The following is an 18,356-nucleotide window of genomic DNA, read 5'->3' as shown; positions in this document are numbered from 1 at the left end:
AAATATAAAAGAATTTAAGAAAAGTTTAGCATAATAGATACATTGCAAAAGAAAATAGGGAGCAAACATATACAAATTATTTCACGATTTCTAAAAAGAACAAAATTACTTAATAGAATTTTATTTTATAAGATATTAATCCATGATGAACCAAACTCCATACCAGTGGTGGCGGTAATGCGCACCTACAGAGTTTTGCCAACCGCCATTAAACTCCAGAAGAAGAAGAAGAAGAAGAAGGATCGGAACTCGTCCAAAGGTAATCTCCATGCTAACGTTAGCCTGAGTACAGTTGTTCTTTATCTGCTGAACTATTTCTTCTGCTGCTTCATCTCTCTTCTGTTGGAGGGAAATGAAGTTCAGAGACGCTGTGAATTTGTGGAGAAATGAACCTCTATATCATCAGCTAAACCTCCAGCTGCATGATAATCACTAGCTAGTTAGCTGCAGCTAAGTTAGCATGCTAGCAGAAGGTAAGATTCTGTGATTTGCTGTTTATGAAAAATAATTAAAATCCTTTTTATGAGAAACTGATGATCAATGATGTTGATCCTGCAGGTAGAAAGTTGCTTCAGAAAGAGTTTCTCAGCAGCTGGAAGCAGAAAGTGTCTTGAGCTGGGTGCTCAGTTAGCATGCTAGGCTAACAAGGACCTAGAAATAAAAAACTAGGCTTTTAACGACTGTAGAAGAAGAGTCCTGAGAGCAAAAACTACAAAGTTCTCGAGGTTTTCATTCCTAGTGTTTTATAAATAGAGCTTCCTGTAAGAACATTCAGAAATATTCAGATAATATTAGGAGTTTATGAAGTCAAACGTTTTTATTATTTTATGATCTTCCATCTGGATGGACTGTGGTCATTAATGTAGACGTAGGAGAGGTGGTGAGGTCCATGTTGAGGTAGGAAAACTTTACTGGCCGTCAGTTAACTCTTACATTACTCCTCACCTCTCATCGACTCTTTTATTTGGCACCTAAAGGACAATCCTCAGTCAGAGATCAGTTGTACGTTTCCACAAGTTTATTAAAAACAATCTGAATTCAGAGAGGGGACACACATTTACACTGGTACCTGGAAACGTCTGTGTGTTGTCCGTTTTGGAGGGGCCACAATACCTTTATATACCCTTCGCTGCAATGCAGTACACATACACAATCATTCTATCTGTGGATATCTCCCCATCAACCATATAACCTCATATCCAAATAAGGAGTACTTCTAGTCCTTCTCCTATAACAAACTTATCCTGTCTGGCTCCAGCCCTGTCTCCTTCCCCAATTTATGACCTTGCCCTCTCTGTGCGCTGTACTCCCCTGTCTTCTTCCCCATCGGTGATTCCTTGTCCTTCACTAATTTATGACTTTGGACTCTCTACTTCACTCCCTAAGCTTGAACCCCACTGCTCTATGTACACATGTCAGTTACATACATAAATAGTTTATATTCTACATCCACTAAACTGTCCTGCAGGGGTTTCCACTGTGATCATCTTGTTGGTCAGAGATCAGAAACTGCTGGTTCCTGGTTCTCTTAGACCTGAGAGAACATCCCATCTGACCTGAAGAATTTAGCCACCGTCTGATGCAGCAGAAGACAGTAGAGGTGGGCACATCAATCCAAAATATCGATAACATCGAGGCCAAGTTGGGATCAGTACTAACATGGTGAGATCGATACGTTAGTGTCAGATTCTCTTCTATGCGTCCACCAGATTTCTCAAATTTCTTCACAGAGTTCAGCGACCACAGCTTCTCTTTCCTTGCTGCCCACCGCCCGTCCAACTCCCTTTTCTGCTGGCAGAGAGCAATAAGAGGAGCCCGTGATGGCGGAGAGAAAGAGAAGCACTTTGTGGATGTTATTCACTGCAGCTGATAAGGACACTGCCACATGATGTGTGCAGAAAAGTCATTTGCTACTGTGGGAACATCACCCATTTACAGAAACATATAAAAACACTTGAGATCTCCGAGCTGTTAAAATTGTTGAGGAAGGAGGAAGAGGAGGGAGATCCCTAAACACTGACAAAGGTTTCTGGCAAAAGCTTTCAGTCAAAAATCAGGAATATCCAGATAATCTCCAGCATAAAGAAATGTTTTCTACAGTGAAATTAGTGATCAGATACAAGTTTAGCACACTATTATCAACTATTATATATTCTGCCCATTGAAAACAATCTTAATAGTTTATTGGAACTCCAAAATATACACTTCCCTAAAGATATACAGGTCCTTCTTAAAATATTAGCATATTGTGATAAAGTTCATTATTTTCCATAATGTCATGATGAAAATTTAACATTCATATATTTTAGATTCATTGCACACTAACTGAAATATTTCAGGTCTTTTATTGTCTTAATACAGATGATTTTGGCATACAGCTCATGAAAACCCAAAATTCCTATCTCACAAAATTAGCATATTTCATCCAACCAATAAAATAAAAGTGTTTTTAATACAAAAAACGTCAACCTTCAAATAATCATGTACAGTTATGCACTCAATACTTGGTCTGGAATCCTTTGGCAGAAATGACTGCTTCAATGCGGCGTGGCATGGAGGCAATCAACCTGTGGCACTGCTGAGGTCTTATGGAGGCCCAGGATGCTTCGATAGCGGCCTTTAGCTCATCCAGAGTGTTGGGTCTTGAGTCTCTCAACGTTCTCTTCACAATATCCCACAGATTCTCTATGGGGTTCAGGTCAGGAGAATTGGCAGGCCAATTGAGCACAGTGACACCATGGTCAGTAAACCATTTACCAGTGGTTTTGGCACTGTGAGCAGGTGCCAGGTCGTGCTGAAAAATGAAATCTTCATCTCCATAAAGCTTTTCAGCAGATGGAAGCATGAAGTGCTCCAAAATCTCCTGATAGCTAGCTGCATTGACCCTGCCCTTGATAAAACACAGTGGACCAACACCAGCAGCTGACACGGCACCCCAGACCATCACTGACTGTGGGTACTTGACACTGGACTTCTGGCATTTTGGCATTTCCTTCTCCCCAGTCTTCCTCCAGACTCTGGCACCTTGATTTCCGAATGACATGCAGAATTTGCTTTCATCCGAAAAAAGTACTTTGGACCACTGAGCAACAGTCCAGTGCTGCTTCTCTGTAGCCCAGGTCAGGCGCTTCTGCCGCTGTTTCTGGTTCAAAAGTGGCTTGACCTGGGGAATGCGGCACCTGTAGCCCATTTCCTGCACACGCCTGTGCACAGTGGCTCTGGATGTTTCTACTCCAGACTCAGTCCACTGCTTCCGCAGGTCCCCCAAGGTCTGGAATCGGCCCTTCTCCACAATCTTCCTCAGGGTCCGGTCACCTCTTCTCGTTGTGCAGCGTTTTCTGCCACACTTTTTCCTTCCCACAGACTTCCCACTGAGGTGCCTTGATACAGCACTCTGGGAACAGCCTATTCGTTCAGAAATTTCTTTCTGTGTCTTACCCTCTTGCTTGAGGGTGTCAATAGTGGCCTTCTGGACAGCAGTCAGGTCGGCAGTCTTACCCATGATTGGGGTTTTGAGTGATGAACCAGGCTGGGAGTTTTAAAGGCCTCAGGAATCTTTTGCAGGTGTTTAGAGTTAACTCGTTGATTCAGATGATTAGGTTCATAGCTCGTTTAGAGACCCTTTTAATGATATGCTAATTTTGTGAGATAGGAATTTTGGGTTTTCATGAGCTGTATGCCAAAATCATCCGTATTAAGACAATAAAAGACCTGAAATATATCAGTTAGTGTGCAATGAATCTAAAATATATGAATGTTAAATTTTCATCATTACATTATGGAAAATAATGAACTTTATCACAATATGCTAATATTTTGAGAAGGACCTGTACACCTTAACCCTGAAATGTAAATATGGCTGAATATAAAAACCCTTTGTGTTAACTGTTGAAGGAAAAATAGTATTTCTATTAAGGCTACATGCAGATTACAGTTACAGACTTAATTATCATAATAATTTTTTTATTTCACATGGATAAGGAAATTATTTTAGTATTTTAGCACTGTAAAATTCTTTAATATTGATGTAGTTAGTTAATAAATACCTTTTTATTTGCTAAAATCTTTGTCCTTTGTTTTATCGTAATTAGAATCAACTTACTAAAGACAAAATCATAAAATTATTCAAAGATCATGATTTCAAGTAAAGTATTGGTATTTGTATCGGCGATACTAGCCTTGTATTTACTTGGTACTGGATTGATGTCAAAATTCCCAGTATCGCACACCTCTAGAAAGCAGAACTTTAACATAAACCACAGAGATGATTGGAGATGCTGCAGAGCTCCGCCCATCATCAGTGATCTGAGCAGTGATTGGTTGTTGCATCACTTACTGTTGATTTACAGGCAGAGACATTCCTGTTTTATATGAACACACACACACACACACACACACACAGGGGTCTCTGCTCACTCAGCAGTTTGCAGGAAAACTGCTAAAAACTAGTGATGTTGACAGATTATTATTGTTGACATTATGGATTATGATTCATCTTGGAGTCGATCATATTTGTCTTGTTTCTGCTCTGAAAGTGACATTTAACACGTTTGCTGCTTCATCATCATGTTTCTCTGCTTACTCAGACTGATGTCAGCAAACTGGGTTTTCTTCATCATGCATAGATGCATCAGACTGAATAAAAACTGATTGAAATCATACAGCTGCCTTCCTTTCTGACTAAAGCAGGGAAATGAATTTTAACAACATTCATAGAACCTCCTGAAGGTTGAATATTGTTCAGTCAGAACCTGCAGTTCTGAAAGGAAACGAGTCATTGACTGGACCTGTTCATGTGTTTCTTTGTCTCTCTGTCTCTACAGGAACATCAAAGCAAAGATGAAGTGAAGACTCAGAACCTTCAGGAGAACCACAAAGACCCATCAACAGCAAACATCTCTGACCAATGTGGAACATTTCTTTCCTCTGTAGATCCTCATAATGGAGCAGAGTGTTCCCTGTGAAGTGAAACCATACAGCTGTGAGAAAGGTTCCATCTGTTCCACAGCTTTAGAAACACATCAACTGATCCACAGTGGGGTTAAACCTTTCACCTGTGAAACGTGTTCAAAGTCTTTTAAACTCAAAAGGGACCTAAAGACTCATGAACGGATCCACAGTGGGAATGATTCATACAGCTGCCATGACTGTGGAAAATTTTTCCGCACGGAGAGTCGAGTCAAAGCCCACAGTGTCATCCACACTGGAGAAAAACCTTTCAAATGTGATCGGTGTGAAAAGATGTTCAGCCACAAATCCAGCTTTTATCTCCATAAGCAGACCCACTCAGGAGAAACAGAAAAACAGTACAACTGTGATCAGTGTGGAAAGAGTTTCAAACGTTCATCATACCTGCAAGCCCACAAACGCAGACACTCTGAAAGACAAAGATACTCCTGTGACACGTGTGGGAAAACTTTTACAAACCGTCCTCACTTAGCAGAACACCAAAATGTTCACATTGGATTTAAACCCTACAGCTGTGACCAGTGTGGAAGATGTTTTACATACAACACTGCCTTAACGACACACCGCCGCCTCCACAGTGCTGAGAAACCGTACGTCTGTGCTGAGTGTGGAAAGGGTTTTGTTCAAAAGCCTGATTTCAAATCCCATCAGCTTGTTCATGCTGGAGTTAAACCCTACAGCTGTGAAGAATGTGGAAAGTGTTTCACAACAAGACGACAAATAAAAGAACATCAGACCTTTCATGTTCAGGAGAGACGTTTCAGCTGCGATCAGTGTGAGAAGGCTTTCTACAGAAAATCAAATCTCAGAAGCCATCAGAGGATTCATACTGGAGTTAAACCATTTTGGTGTGGGGAGTGTGGAAAATCATTCATTCGGGAAGGAAACTTAAAAGTACACAACCTCATCCACAATGCTAAAGGAAGGTTCTCTTGTGACACATGTGGGAGAACTTTCACTCAGAGGAACCAGCTAAAAACACATCAGAGTATCCACACGGGAGGGACACCATACTGCTGTGATCTCTGTGGGAAACTCTTCATGCACAAGACATCATTTGTGGCTCATCAACATGTCCATGCTGGAGATGAACCATACAGCTGTGATCAGTGTGGAAAGACCTTTAAGCTTTCAGGTCATCTAAAACGACACCAGCAGACCCACAGCAGGAAGCCAGCAGTCTGGAGGCCCACTGTGAGGTTGGTAAAGATCTGCCTGGTTCTAAATGACAGGACCCTTTTCTGAGGATTGTTTTATTAATACGCATCAATCTGAAAATGTTCAGGGTAGAAGTTCTCCTTAGCTCAGAGTTGTAGTCATAGCTTGATGCCATGATTGTAAACTGTTGCAGGAACCCTGAGTTCCACTGTCCTTGTATGTTTGTTCCTTTAGAAGCAGAGCAGCACAGATGGAGCCACTTCTCAGCCCAGCCAGCACCGTAATGATGGAGAACCAAACTGTTCTGGGGGAAAAGTCAGCAAAGAAAAACCTTCAAAGTTCCAGATCTAAGCTCAGTGAAGACAACCTGAAGCTCAGCAAAGATGGAGGGAAAGGTTTCACCTCCCCAGCTTCCAGAAAAGTCCCTGAAGTCTTCCTGAAATTTCAGAGCCTCCAGATCAAACTTCACAGAGTTCATGTTCCTAGTGTTTATCCTACTGTTCCAGTGAACCCTGACCTTTGACCTTTCATCTAAAGTTACAACAGGGAGCAGTTCCATCATTCAGTAATGGAAGGAGACGGCTCTTTAAGAAGCCGTCAGCTGTTGCTGACATGGCTTTTCATAATCAGATATGTTGGTCTGCCTGTTGATGCCTGTTTAACTAGTTCCAGAGCTAACAGTGGCAAGCAGCAGAACCGGGTCAGCTTGTTCAGGAAGAGGGACAAACTGAACAAGCTTCAGATACATCAAAGTTCCTCAAAGGAGACCTTACAATGGTTGTTGAGACAGAAGATCTTCATTGAGAATATCTCTGAGTTTGTTGTTAATGCAGCTCAGAGCTCTTAATTTGAAGGGCCTCTGGCTCAACCCCATTTCCTGCTGCTGTCTCTGTCCCTATGTTCATGTTGGTCTCTGTCCCTGGGCCCTGAACTCTAGTCCCAAACAGGTAAAATAGTCCACTGAGGAACCAGGACATCATCATGTGTCCTAGAGTCCTCCTACAGAACCAGAACTTAAAAATAACCCATAAATGTTCTGTAGACAGTTATCAAGCCATCAACAGATGCCAGCACACATCATTTTCTTCTGTTTATTAAAAAACAAAAACATCCAAACATGATCCATCAGAATCCATCAAAGCGGACATTTTAGAGCCATTTATATTTGTCTTATAGAGACAATAAAATATTTGAGCAGAGAAATGAATCATTTTCTGTGTTTAAGAAGAACTGAAAATGAAACCAGAGAACATCAGACTAAACCTGATGGTTCTGTTACACTAAAATAGGTTTATTTACTAATATTTCATCTACTGTTTATGGATTTTATAGATAAATGACAAAGAAACCAAACATGGTCTATCAGAACATCTGAAACTAGATATTAGAAAGGTTTTAGTCTCCATAGCAACATTTCAACAGAGGAAATACATTAGTGAGTGTTTCTCAGAACCAGATGGGATGTCCTCCCTCCAACATGTAAAACATCATGTTGGTCTAAAAGCCCCCCCACCCCATCACAGTAAATATTGGAACAGCCCACTTCCTGCTAATCCAGGGTAGAAAATGGGATTGAGCCTTAATCTTTGCTTCAGTGTCTCAGCTGATGTCTCAGTTGGTCTGTTGTTCTTGGTTCTTTGTGTTTCTGTACTGCTTTCAGCTTCATGTTGGGAACGTCTGGACCCTGTTGGTGGTTCTGAGTTATGTATGTTTGAAAACATTGTTGATGATGGATCTGCTGTCACTGGCAGAAAATGAAGAGAACTGTTGATGTTGTTCCCTGTTCAGCCACAAGGTGGAGCCTTTAACTAACTGAGAATCTGAGTAGAGTTTAAATGTTGCTGCTGAAGAAATGTTCATCAGTTTTATTCCTGGTTTGAAGTTAAAAAATGTCTCCATGTTTGTCCTCCTCCAGGACGTCCTGAGTCCAACCAACACTTGGTTTGTTTTCTGTCTTTGTTACGTTTGAACTTGTCAGGAATTTTCTTTTCTTCCTGGTTTTATGGAAAATATGAAAAGCTGCTTTTATCAACCTGTTGGTGCTTAAAGTGACTTTTCTGACTGGGTCGGAACCTTGTTCCACCTAAATGATTCTGTTGGTTCTTCTGAAATGTTAAAATAAAGAGAGTTGGACCTTCTGCTGGTGGAGACAATGATCAGAATGAACTTTGTTAAAGAACAACAGTTCAAAACTGGAATCAGCTCCACTTATTGGACTTTTCACATCAGGGTCAAACTAAACAGAACCAAATGATTCTTTTTCATTAACTCTCCTTAGTTGAGTCCATTGATGGATCAGTAGAATGTGTCCAGAAGAGAAAAGCTGTCTAGCTTAATGACAGAACCAACAGAACAAGGTTCTAACTCTATAAAGTGGGCCGAGCTTCATCCATCTGCTTCACAAGACTTTACATCTTCCATCTGATCATCTGCTGCTGTCCCACCCTGGGAAGACCAGATGGTTCCATCTTTTGACCCGACTCGGAGGAGACAATGACAGCACTACACAGAAACTGTTACCATGGAAACAAGAACAACTAGAAAGTGTTTCTTTCAGCCTGAATGAAGACTTTCCTTCAAGCAAAGAGCAATAATGAGTGAAGCTTCAATCTAGAACGTCTAGATCCACCAAAATGTGACAGTTTAGTTGGATAAAACAAGGATTCTGTTCATGTTCTTCCTGTTCTGGAGGTTCTGGTCTTGGCTTCCCTAATTCGTCTGTCTTCATTCATCAGTGATGTCTTCATTCCAGCTGGGATCAGTCATTGTCTGAATCAGATGAGCCCAAAGACAAACACTGAGGTTCTGTCTGCAGGTCTTGATGCAGAACACAGCTTCTCAGTTTAAACGTTTCGAACGAGTGGATCTTCCAGGATCTTCACTTCCTGCATGAAACCCAACTCCTCCTCAGAGCTTCACTCGCTGTCCCTGAAGCTTCACTTTTCCTCTTCTAATCCAAACACCAACTTCCAGACGTCCCAGGAGATTCCTGCACTCAGCGGATTTAAGGATTTCAGAAGCAGGTTTCAGATCTGTTTTCATTTCCATCTCTGTGGAAATGTCCTGAACCAGCCCTCATTTCCTCACATTTAGTTCTGGAGAATCTAAAATAGCTTCAGGAAATTTATTAAAACATGTGCAAACAGAAGTTGAACCCAGAATCAGAAACAGAGTTGGTACATTCCCAACTGCCTTAAAGGTTCATATCTGCTTTGAGCTCCTTTATTCTTCATCCCAGCCAGAAGTTTCTCAGACAAACCTTATGGGAACATCTGATATTCATCTTGAGGAGAACTTCTCCAGGCTTCTTGAAGGAATGTTGAAGCTGTTCTTTGAAGGTTTGCTTCCAGCTGTAAACCTGTAAACCCAGTTATTTCTCCTCGTTCTGCTTCTCAACAGAATCAGCTCTGAAGAACCAGGAGGAGTTTCTGAAGAACAATTGAGTGGAGAACAGTGAGTCTGATTTGGAGCTGAAGAACATTGTCTTCTGAAGCATTTCCAGTGATAATCAGCTTTGGTGTCCATGTCTCCATCATGGCTGAGCCTTTTCCACTTTATCAATGACCGTCTCCAAATATGAGAGTGAAACTGGAAGCTTAAAGATGAAGCTAATAAGACTTGTTGAACATCTGAGAAGTTCTTGTTGCTGAGTGCTGAAAGCTTCAGGATGACCTGTAACAGAGGTGGAGAAAAATCCACCAATCAGAGCAGTTGTTACTGTTGGACTCTGAGTAAAAACCTTCATCTGGTCTGATTTGACATGCTGTTGCTTTTCTTCATGTTTTGGCCCAGAGATCATGGAGCAATGAAGGCTGAAGACTGAGAGATGTCGGTTCCAGTCCCATAAGGACTTTGCTTCCTGGTCAGTGCTGTTCTGTCTGCTGCAGCCAGAGGGCGCTGCTCTGCACAGGTTAGTTTCTTAGTAAAACTTAAAGTGCCTGTGACATCAAATTTGTTCGATAAATCCAATTACATATATGCAAAGGAAACATTGATTAAAATATTTGTAAATTTATGAACAGTTGAGATATATGGTCATAAATTTCACTAAAAAGGCATTTCTAGACTACTCCTTAGTGCTCTTTTATGATGTCAGAAGGGAACCCGGCACGTAAACTGACTGCTGCTACAATGGCAGCAACACAGACAGCAGCAAAGAATCTGATATTTCTTTAGATATATTTCAGTTACTATCAGAGAGAGACGCAGCAGAGTCAAAAGAAAGTCCGTGTTCATCAGATGGCAGAGCACCAGTGCTGCGGCATGCGGACGGCTGATGGAGGCAATCTTACCTGCTGAGTCTTGATCTTTTTAGCAACAGGAAGCATCAACCTTTTCTTTGGCAATCTTTTCGCAGCATGGCTATGGCATCTGCTTTTAACGTTCTCCTTCGTCTGTCAGATATCTGACCTCTGACATAATTTTTCTGGTGATTCAGAGTCCTCCAATCACAACTGGCTGTGCCTTTGGTATTTTTTTGTCCCTCCTCAGTTTTTCAGCTATGATCCAGGCAGCTCTGATCCTCTTAGCTTCAGGAAATTAGTGCAGACTAATGGCTGCTGTCGTAGTATTGCTGCAACCAGCAGCAATGCACCGCTACACCACGTTAACGCTGTTTTTAACGCAACTTGGCTCCTAACTGAACAGTTTATCATTGACGTTCACACAGTGACTGACCAGAGGGTAAGACATCCGGCAAATGTCGCCGGGAGCGTGACTCGAACCCGGGATGGCCACGTCAAGGACTAAAGCCTCCGCTTATGGCTTGCTATATGGATTTTGTGGTTGCTGTGCTACAGTTGAAACAGAAATGGCAAAGTTGACTAATTTAGGTAGTCACTAGCATGAAGGTCCATGGATTCACTGAAGCATATTCTGGTGTTCAGATGAATGAGTCTCATCAACATAATCAGATTTTTCACCTGTCAGAGGAAATATTCTTCCTACTTTATTAGTGGACATGTCCAGTAATGAGAGGAGGGACAGCGCTGTGGACAGGGACATGCAGGAGGACATGAAGTGGAGGTCTGGATAGTTGCTCTTCATGAAAATGATCCTATAGGTCCAGTTCATCTCCTGTCTGATGTTTTTAAATTCTTCTGAGTTTCTGCCAAATCAATGAAAAAACTGTAATCAGTTTAAAATCTGCTTCACTGACAGTTTGACTTTTTCTATCTGTACAAACAGATGCTTGATTTGACCGTTTAAATAGTGACAGTGATGGTGGAGAAGATCCTCCAGGGTGAGCTCTGGGAAGTCAACGTTAACTGTAGGTTACAACATGGAAATCACAATTCCTAAACTCCTGAATATTTGAAGCTTCTCCGTCTTATTCTGACTGCGTTCAGATGATCTTTGAGTTCCTTCCAGCAGACATCTGATCTTTCCAACATGATTCCTGTCTGATTCCAGCAGAGCAACAACACAGAGGATGGTTCAAAGAAGAACTGAACCAGATTCAAACATGAAGAATTGATGGCTGCAGTTAGTTGGTTTGGACAGCAGGTGGCGCTGCTGCAGGACACAGAGGGAGAGGAGCAGCTTCCTGCAGGGACACATGAAGAGAAACATGAAGCTTAGCAGTGAGACATGAAGCTTTAACATTTCCTGAACTCCTCAGTTCCACTTTACCTCAGATTTCCCCTGAAGCAGCTTTAAGGTGGAAAACTGCTGCAGCTGGAGAAGATTCAGGAAAACCAACATGTTGCTTTGCTTTCTGTCCCAGAAGATGCAAAGTAGGGTTGGCAGCATGAAGGTGGATGTTTACCTTCAAGAAAAAGGAGAGAAAGAAAAAGTGACAGCAGTCACCTCCACATGTGCAGTTTCCTTCCTGAACATCTCCAACCAACACGTTTCCTCAGCTGTGCTGTTAGGATGTTGCTCTGAAACATCTCAGTAGGACAGGACACTTGGAGACACTTTGTACAAGAGATCTCCTGAAATCAGACTCAACTAAACCTGCTGAGAGTCACAAAATATCCACAAAAGTACTTCATGCAATAATATTCTGGCCACGCCCATTTTTCAGCATCTATAAAACTAGGTAAAACACCACTTGTTTTTTTTTCTTAATATTTCACAAGAGGAGGCTTTATTGTTCACAAAACAATTCTCCAAATGAGTTTTGTTTTTGTTTTACCACAACTTAAACACAGATGACATTTTAAGGTCCCTCAGACATTGCTGACTCTGTAAACAAAATGATACTAAAAGCACCTTTCTCTTTGCAGCGCCCCACATGTTTCATATCATTACAAACTAGAGAACTTCACCTTTCTAACAAGGCAGAACTAATCTTTCTAGCACCTTCTCCAGTGATGTAATTTGTGTGCACATTACAGTCTGCTGGTTGCTGTCCGCCAGCTGCTAGCTTGTGCACTACTCCGTTAGCTTCCAAGTGCTATTCACAATTGTTCATTTTGATCATACACAGGCTAAATGTCAAAACCAAGGCCTATGTCATATGCAAAAGGACTCCTACAATGGAAATCAGCACTTTTGTTTGACCAGATTCCCTTTTATGAGGTGAACACATTTGGAAAGGTTTTGGTAACTTTTTCATTGCCCTCTAAAACATTTGTGGAACAAATATGCTTCAGCTTATTCAGTCCAAATTTGCTGCATTTATAGTGAAGATGTTGATGAATTCAACCTGGGGGCCCCACACAGTGCACAGAGAGAGACAACAGGTAAGGAAACCGAACCTCAAAGTTTGGTTTGAAATAGCCAGCGTGCTTACTAGTAGGGCCGTGTAACCCGCCAGGGAGAGGATTCAGAGTCTGGAGGTGGACAGGGTTCGTGCCGCAGGCATGAGCTCCGGAGGGTCCAAGGATTGCCAGCTGGGTTCAGTCCAAGTAAGGAAACATTTCCAAAACAGCGAGCAGATGGTTCAGGTGCGAGCTGGTCTGGACAGGCTTCGACTGAGAGACGTGAAACACAGGGTGTATGCGGAAATTGGAAGGTAAACGTAGGCGAACAGAGGTGGGTCCAACAAGGGAGTCAATGACGTACGGTTCGATGTACCAGGGAGACAGTTTCCTGGACAGGGATTTCAGTGGGACGTCTAGTGCAGCGAGCCAGACCTTCTGACCGGGGCGGTACTGTGGGGCAGGAGTGCGTCGTTTGTCCACATACGCTTGTTCTGAGCTGCGTTGCGGTGGAGCGCCCTGACGGTAGAATTCCAAATCCGCCTGCATTTGCTGACGTGATGTTGGACTGATGGAACAGCGATGTCTGCCTCTCCGAAGGAAAGAGTAGAAGTTGGTACCCCAAAGAGACCTCAAAAGGAATGCAACCGGTTGCCGTCGAGACATGGGAGTTGTGGGAGTATTCAACCCACAACAGGTGGGTGCTCCATTCTTTGGGATTTGCCGAGGCAACACACCAAGGTGGCCCAAGGTCAGCGCCACTTTAGCCCGCAGGGCAGCGCAGAAATGTCTCCAGACCTGGGAGGTGAACTGCGGCCCCCGATCATACAGCAGGTTCGGAGGGATGTCGTGGAGGTGAAAAACATGTTTGACTATCAGCTTGGCGGTCTGGAGAGCAGATGGTAACTTCCGGAGGGAAACCAGGTGGCAGGCTTTGGAGAACCGGTCAACGATCGTCTGCAGTCATTCCATGGGAGTTCGGCAGACCTGTGACGAAGTCTAGGGCGATGTGGGACCAGGGTCGCCTGGGGACATAGAGCGGCTGCAAGCCTGCAGATGGTTTATTTGACTACTTGCTTCTGGCGCACGTGGTGCAGGCGTTAATATACTCCCTGATGGACTGTGGACTTTCGGAGAACCACCCCCATAAACCCCCTTACCATCCTCAATAACACTGTATCGGCCGTGGACCACTTCAAGTTCTTAGGAACCACCATCTCTGAGGACCTGAGATGGTCTTCACACATAGACACTGTTTGAAAGAAGGCCCAGCACAGACTGTACTTCCTGAGGCAACTCAAGAAGTTCAACCTTCCACAGGAGCTGTTGGTCATCTTCTACACTGCCATCATTCAGTCTGTCCTGTCTTCATCCATCTCAGTGTGGTTTGGTTCATCCACAAAACAGGACAGGTCCAGACTGCAACGAACAATCAGGTCTGCAGAGAGAATCATCAGGGCTGACCTTCCCTCCATCCAGGACTTATACAGGTCTAGGGTCAGGAAAAGAGCTGCTAAAATCTCTGCAGACCCCACACACCCTGCACATAAACTGTTTAGAGTTTTACCTTCAGGCCGCCGCTACAGAGCACTGTTCACTAAAACCAGCCGCCACAGAGACAGTTTCTTCCCCCAGGCTGTTTCTCTGTTGAACATTTAATACCAAACAACAGCATACAGATGTTCCAAATGCACCTTTTTATTTATATATGTGTATATTGTAAATTGTAAATTATAAACATGTATAGTCTGTAATGCAAAAACAAAACAAAAGAGCAAAGTGTACCGGAGTCAAATTCCTTGTTTGTATGTATGAACTTGGCAATAAAGCTGATTCTGATTCTGATGTCTCTATGTAGAGACGGCCACCAGACGCTTCTGGAAATCGCAGCAATGGTTCGGCTGACTCCTGGATGAATGGAGAACTTGGCTGAGTGAAACCAGTGAATCAGCTGGGGCCGCACTGTGGCTGGTACATAGGTCCGTCCGGGGGGCCCCGTTCCCGGCCCCACAGTCATCCAGAACAGCTCGCTGCACTAGGTCCTCTATCTCGCAGGTTAGGGACCCAATCGTACAGCTGGGCGGTAAGATGGGGACTGTTTGTTAGTGGTGGACCATGGCCTTGTTAATGAGGCTAGCTGCAGATGGGAAGAAGCCCTTTTTGTGGTGAGAGGTTTTGGTCCTGATGGACCGTAGTGTACTGCCAGAGGGGAGAGTCTGAAACAGTTTGTGTCCAGGGTGGAAAGGGTCAGCTGCAATCTTTCCTGCTCACCTCTGAGTCCTGGAGGCATGCAGCTCCTGGAGAGAAGGAAAGTTGCAGCCAATCACTCTCTCTGCAGAGCAAAATATACGCTGCAGCCTGACCTTGTCTTTAAAGGTGGCAGCAGTGTACCAGATGGTGATGAAGGAGGTGAAGATGGACTCAATGGCGGAGTAGAAGTGCACCGTCATTGTCTTTTGCACGCTGAACTTTGTCAGCTGCTGCAGGAAGTACATTTTCTGCTGAGCATTCTTGGTAAAAAAAGGTGATGTTCAGCTCCCACTTGAGATGATTTTGCCCAGGAAATGAAAGGAGTCCACAATGACGACTGGAGAGTCACACGGGATAATGGGGGTGGATGGGGCTGTGCTCTTTCTGAAGTCCAAGATCATCTCCACTTTTGTCAAAGCTTGAAGCATTGAGCTTCATACTCTGGCTGAACCAGGCCACCAGATGGTCAATCTCCCACCTGTAGGCAGACTCATCCCCCCAGAGATGAGCCCAATGAGGGTGGTGTCATCCACAACTTCAGGAGCTTCACGGACTGGTGACTGGAGGTACAGCTGTTGGTGTACAGGGAGAAAAGCAGAGGGGAAAGAACACAGCCTTGAGGGGAACTGGTGCTGCTCGTCCTGTGATCAGAGACACGTTTTCCTAGCAGCTGTTACTTCCATTGAACAGTGCAGTCAGATTCAGTTATTTATTCAAATTGGATAAAAAGTTTTTCTGTCTAAGGAAACCCAGCAGATTGCATTGAGTCAGAGACTTGTAGCAGTCACTTCTCCTGGATGAGCATGTAGCGACAGTGGAGAGGAAAATCTCCCTTTTTACCCTGCTAAATGCAGATTAAAGGCATTCAACCCATCCCCTTAGGGAGCAGTGAGCTCTCATTGTGTGGCGCCCGGGGAGCATTCAGGGGTTAAGGGTCTTGCTCAGGGACTCATAGTGGCAGCCTGTGGGATTGAACCCAGGTCCTTGTGGCCTCTCTGGAATGCAAATCCCCTGTAGGACACCACTCCCCTGTTTGCCTTCTGAATGAAAGAAAAACATGTTTGAACCAGTTTAACCAGAGGAGGCAGGTAAAGGCTCCTCCTCTGAGGACCATTGAGCTACCAGGCTGTGACAAGCTTTACCTGTCAGGTACAATGTGCTCCTTTCTCCCTAACCAGAACCAGAACCAGACTACACGGGTGGGTGGAGTGCATGTCACTTCTTGTCACCGAGTGGCGACCATCACCTCAGCAGTGATGAGCGGTGCTCCTTTAGTTTAACAATATAATGGTTGGGGGCACAGCTCCAGGTTGTTGAAGTCAGTGGGACAATTCATCCCTTTAACTGATTTATTCACAGATACAATGGTTAGATTGTCGTTAAAATTTATCAGATGACATAATTATTACATTCAGTCTGTAGAAACATGTTCAGTGGTCAGAGCAAAGAAAGAAATGCCTCTGCTTTGTTTCTCTTAGGGTGGTCACTGGGCTGCCTACTGAGCTTCTTTCCAGGTGCTTTAAGACACCCTCAGTCCTCAGTTTGTTGTCCTGCAGCTCAGAGCTGATTGGCTGAGTTTAGTTTGTATCCTCTGCATATTAAGACTCACATATTGGGAGGAGTTTTAAAGTCTGAGAAAAACAGAAAGATCAGGATTTTTAACACAGACTTTAGACAGTACAATATACAATATATAATATACAATATAATACAATAAAAATAGAGAGATGTAAAAGTGTCCCACTACTAGGTAATAATAGGAGATCTCCTAAGGAGATATGTCTTAAGTCTTGACTTGAAGAGGCCCAGGTCAGAGATCAGTCTTAATTCAACTGGGAGATTAGGAGCCGCCACAGAAAAAGCCCCATCACCCAGTTCTTATATTTAGACCAGCACTCTTCCAACAGACGCTGATTTGAGGCCCTTAAAACTCAGACATGCACAGAAAGTTAAAAGATCACACAAACACAATAGAGCCAAACTATTTAGAGCTTTACAAACAAGTATTAATGGTTTTAAATCAATCAAATGGGGAGCCGGAAAGGGTGAAACTGTTACCCAAAGTCAACGACACACTGCAAGCGATGCTGCAAGTCACTGACTCGATGCAATCTGCTGGGTTTCCTCAGATATAAAAACATTTTCACCAATTTGAATAAAAAACTGAATCTGACTGCATTGTTCAATAGTTAGGATTAATTGGAATGTATGAACCAGAATTTAAATCTGGATGAGTGGATTTAATTGACTTTGTAAAGTGCCTTAAGACGACATGTGTTGTGAATTGGCGCTATAGGAATAAAGTGAATTGAATTGAATTATTAAAAGACGTGTGTCACACACAGCAGAGGTGAACCCTGATGGGAGCACAGATGAGCACGCTCCCACCGCAGAGTCTGCATTCGAAAATATATTGCATCAGACAAAAGTATTAACGCTCCCAGCAATGCAGCAAAGTGAGGTGTGGTTTATTTGTTGAGCAACATTCAGACACAGGATCATTCAACAAGTTCTACAGGAAGACCAAAAGAACAGAAATAAACACAAGAAACCACCTGGTTTATTAAAAAGACAAATGATGGGGTGTTGCATGGTGTAGCTGTAGAGCAGGCGTCTCACTTACAGAGACTATAATCCTCGAGGCATCCGTCCTGGGTTCGATTTTAAACCTTGAGATCTTTGCTGCATGTCTCTCTCTGCCCATTTCCTGTCTGTTTACTGTCAATAAAAGCCACTAGTGGCTAAAACATTTTAGAAATAAATACAAATGAAGCATCTCAGAATAAAGCATAAAAACATAAATGATAATCACATAAAAGACAGATGTTAAAATGACTCAATTTCATTTATTTTATTTTTATATAGACTGGTAACTATACTGAGAATGATGTTCTCACATACAAGAGAGACCTGCAGCACAGACACAAGACATCAGTTACATGAAATAACACAATAATCATAAAACATTACCTTTGTCATGGTCTGCCAGTGTTAGGTTTTTGTGTTTGTTCTGTTTATTTCATCTACTCAGCCAGTGTCAGTGTTTTTGAGTTTTGTGTTTGTCTACTTTTCTGCTCAGCCAGGTTCTTCCCTGTTCATTCTGATTTATTAGATTCTTAGTGTATTACTTTATAGATTTCTGTTAGATGTGTTTATTTATATTTCCCTATAGATCTTGATTTCCCTTGGTGTTATCTCATAGTCTAGTGTCTTTGTTAACTTTCTGTTCAGGAAACATGTCCCTGTTTTCCCTCTGCTCATTAGGTTCAATTTGAGGTTCACCCTCAGTCTCCCGGCAGCTCTGGTCCATACCTATTCCATGTTTCTCTTGAT

General features: G+C 42.9%; 2 protein-coding genes across 4 annotated transcripts in view; one reads left to right on the top strand and one right to left on the bottom strand.

Moving 5' to 3' along the window:
* Window positions 1-18,356, bottom strand: part of LOC124865148 (NACHT, LRR and PYD domains-containing protein 4A-like) — a 73,502-nt gene that overhangs the window by 38,449 nt on the left and 16,697 nt on the right. The gene's annotated exons all lie outside the window — the stretch shown is intronic.
* Window positions 196-8,264, top strand: LOC124865149 (zinc finger protein 883-like). 3 transcript variants are annotated; one of them, XM_047360118.1, is made up of 3 exons: window positions 196-259; window positions 4,824-6,167; window positions 6,361-8,264. In XM_047360118.1, the coding sequence occupies exons 2-3, from the start codon at window positions 4,942-4,944 to the stop codon at window positions 6,647-6,649; spliced, it is 1,515 nt and encodes a 504-aa protein (XP_047216074.1). In that variant the 5' UTR covers window positions 196-259; window positions 4,824-4,941; the 3' UTR covers window positions 6,650-8,264. The 3 variants fall into 3 exon arrangements, with proteins under 3 accessions (XP_047216074.1, XP_047216073.1, XP_047216075.1); XM_047360117.1 differs by lacking the exon at window positions 196-259 and adding an exon at window positions 266-473; XM_047360119.1 differs by lacking the exon at window positions 196-259 and adding an exon at window positions 1,476-1,662.

This window comes from Girardinichthys multiradiatus, unplaced genomic scaffold, assembly GCF_021462225.1.
Source record: "Girardinichthys multiradiatus isolate DD_20200921_A unplaced genomic scaffold, DD_fGirMul_XY1 scaffold_29, whole genome shotgun sequence".
NCBI classification, from domain to species: domain Eukaryota; kingdom Metazoa; phylum Chordata; class Actinopteri; order Cyprinodontiformes; family Goodeidae; genus Girardinichthys; species Girardinichthys multiradiatus.
Note: the sequence above shows the minus strand (reverse complement) of the source record. Positions and strands in the feature narration are given on the sequence as shown.

Excerpts from the sequence above, each read along its gene's own strand:
- LOC124865149 (XM_047360118.1), top strand. The coding sequence starts at position 4,942 with ATGGAGCAGAGTGTTCCCTGTGAAGTGAAACCATACAGCTGTGAGAAA. Across the intron at positions 6,168-6,360 it reads GTCTGGAGGCCCACTGTGAG|AAGCAGAGCAGCACAGATGG; the intron begins GTTGGTAAAGAT and ends TTGTTCCTTTAG.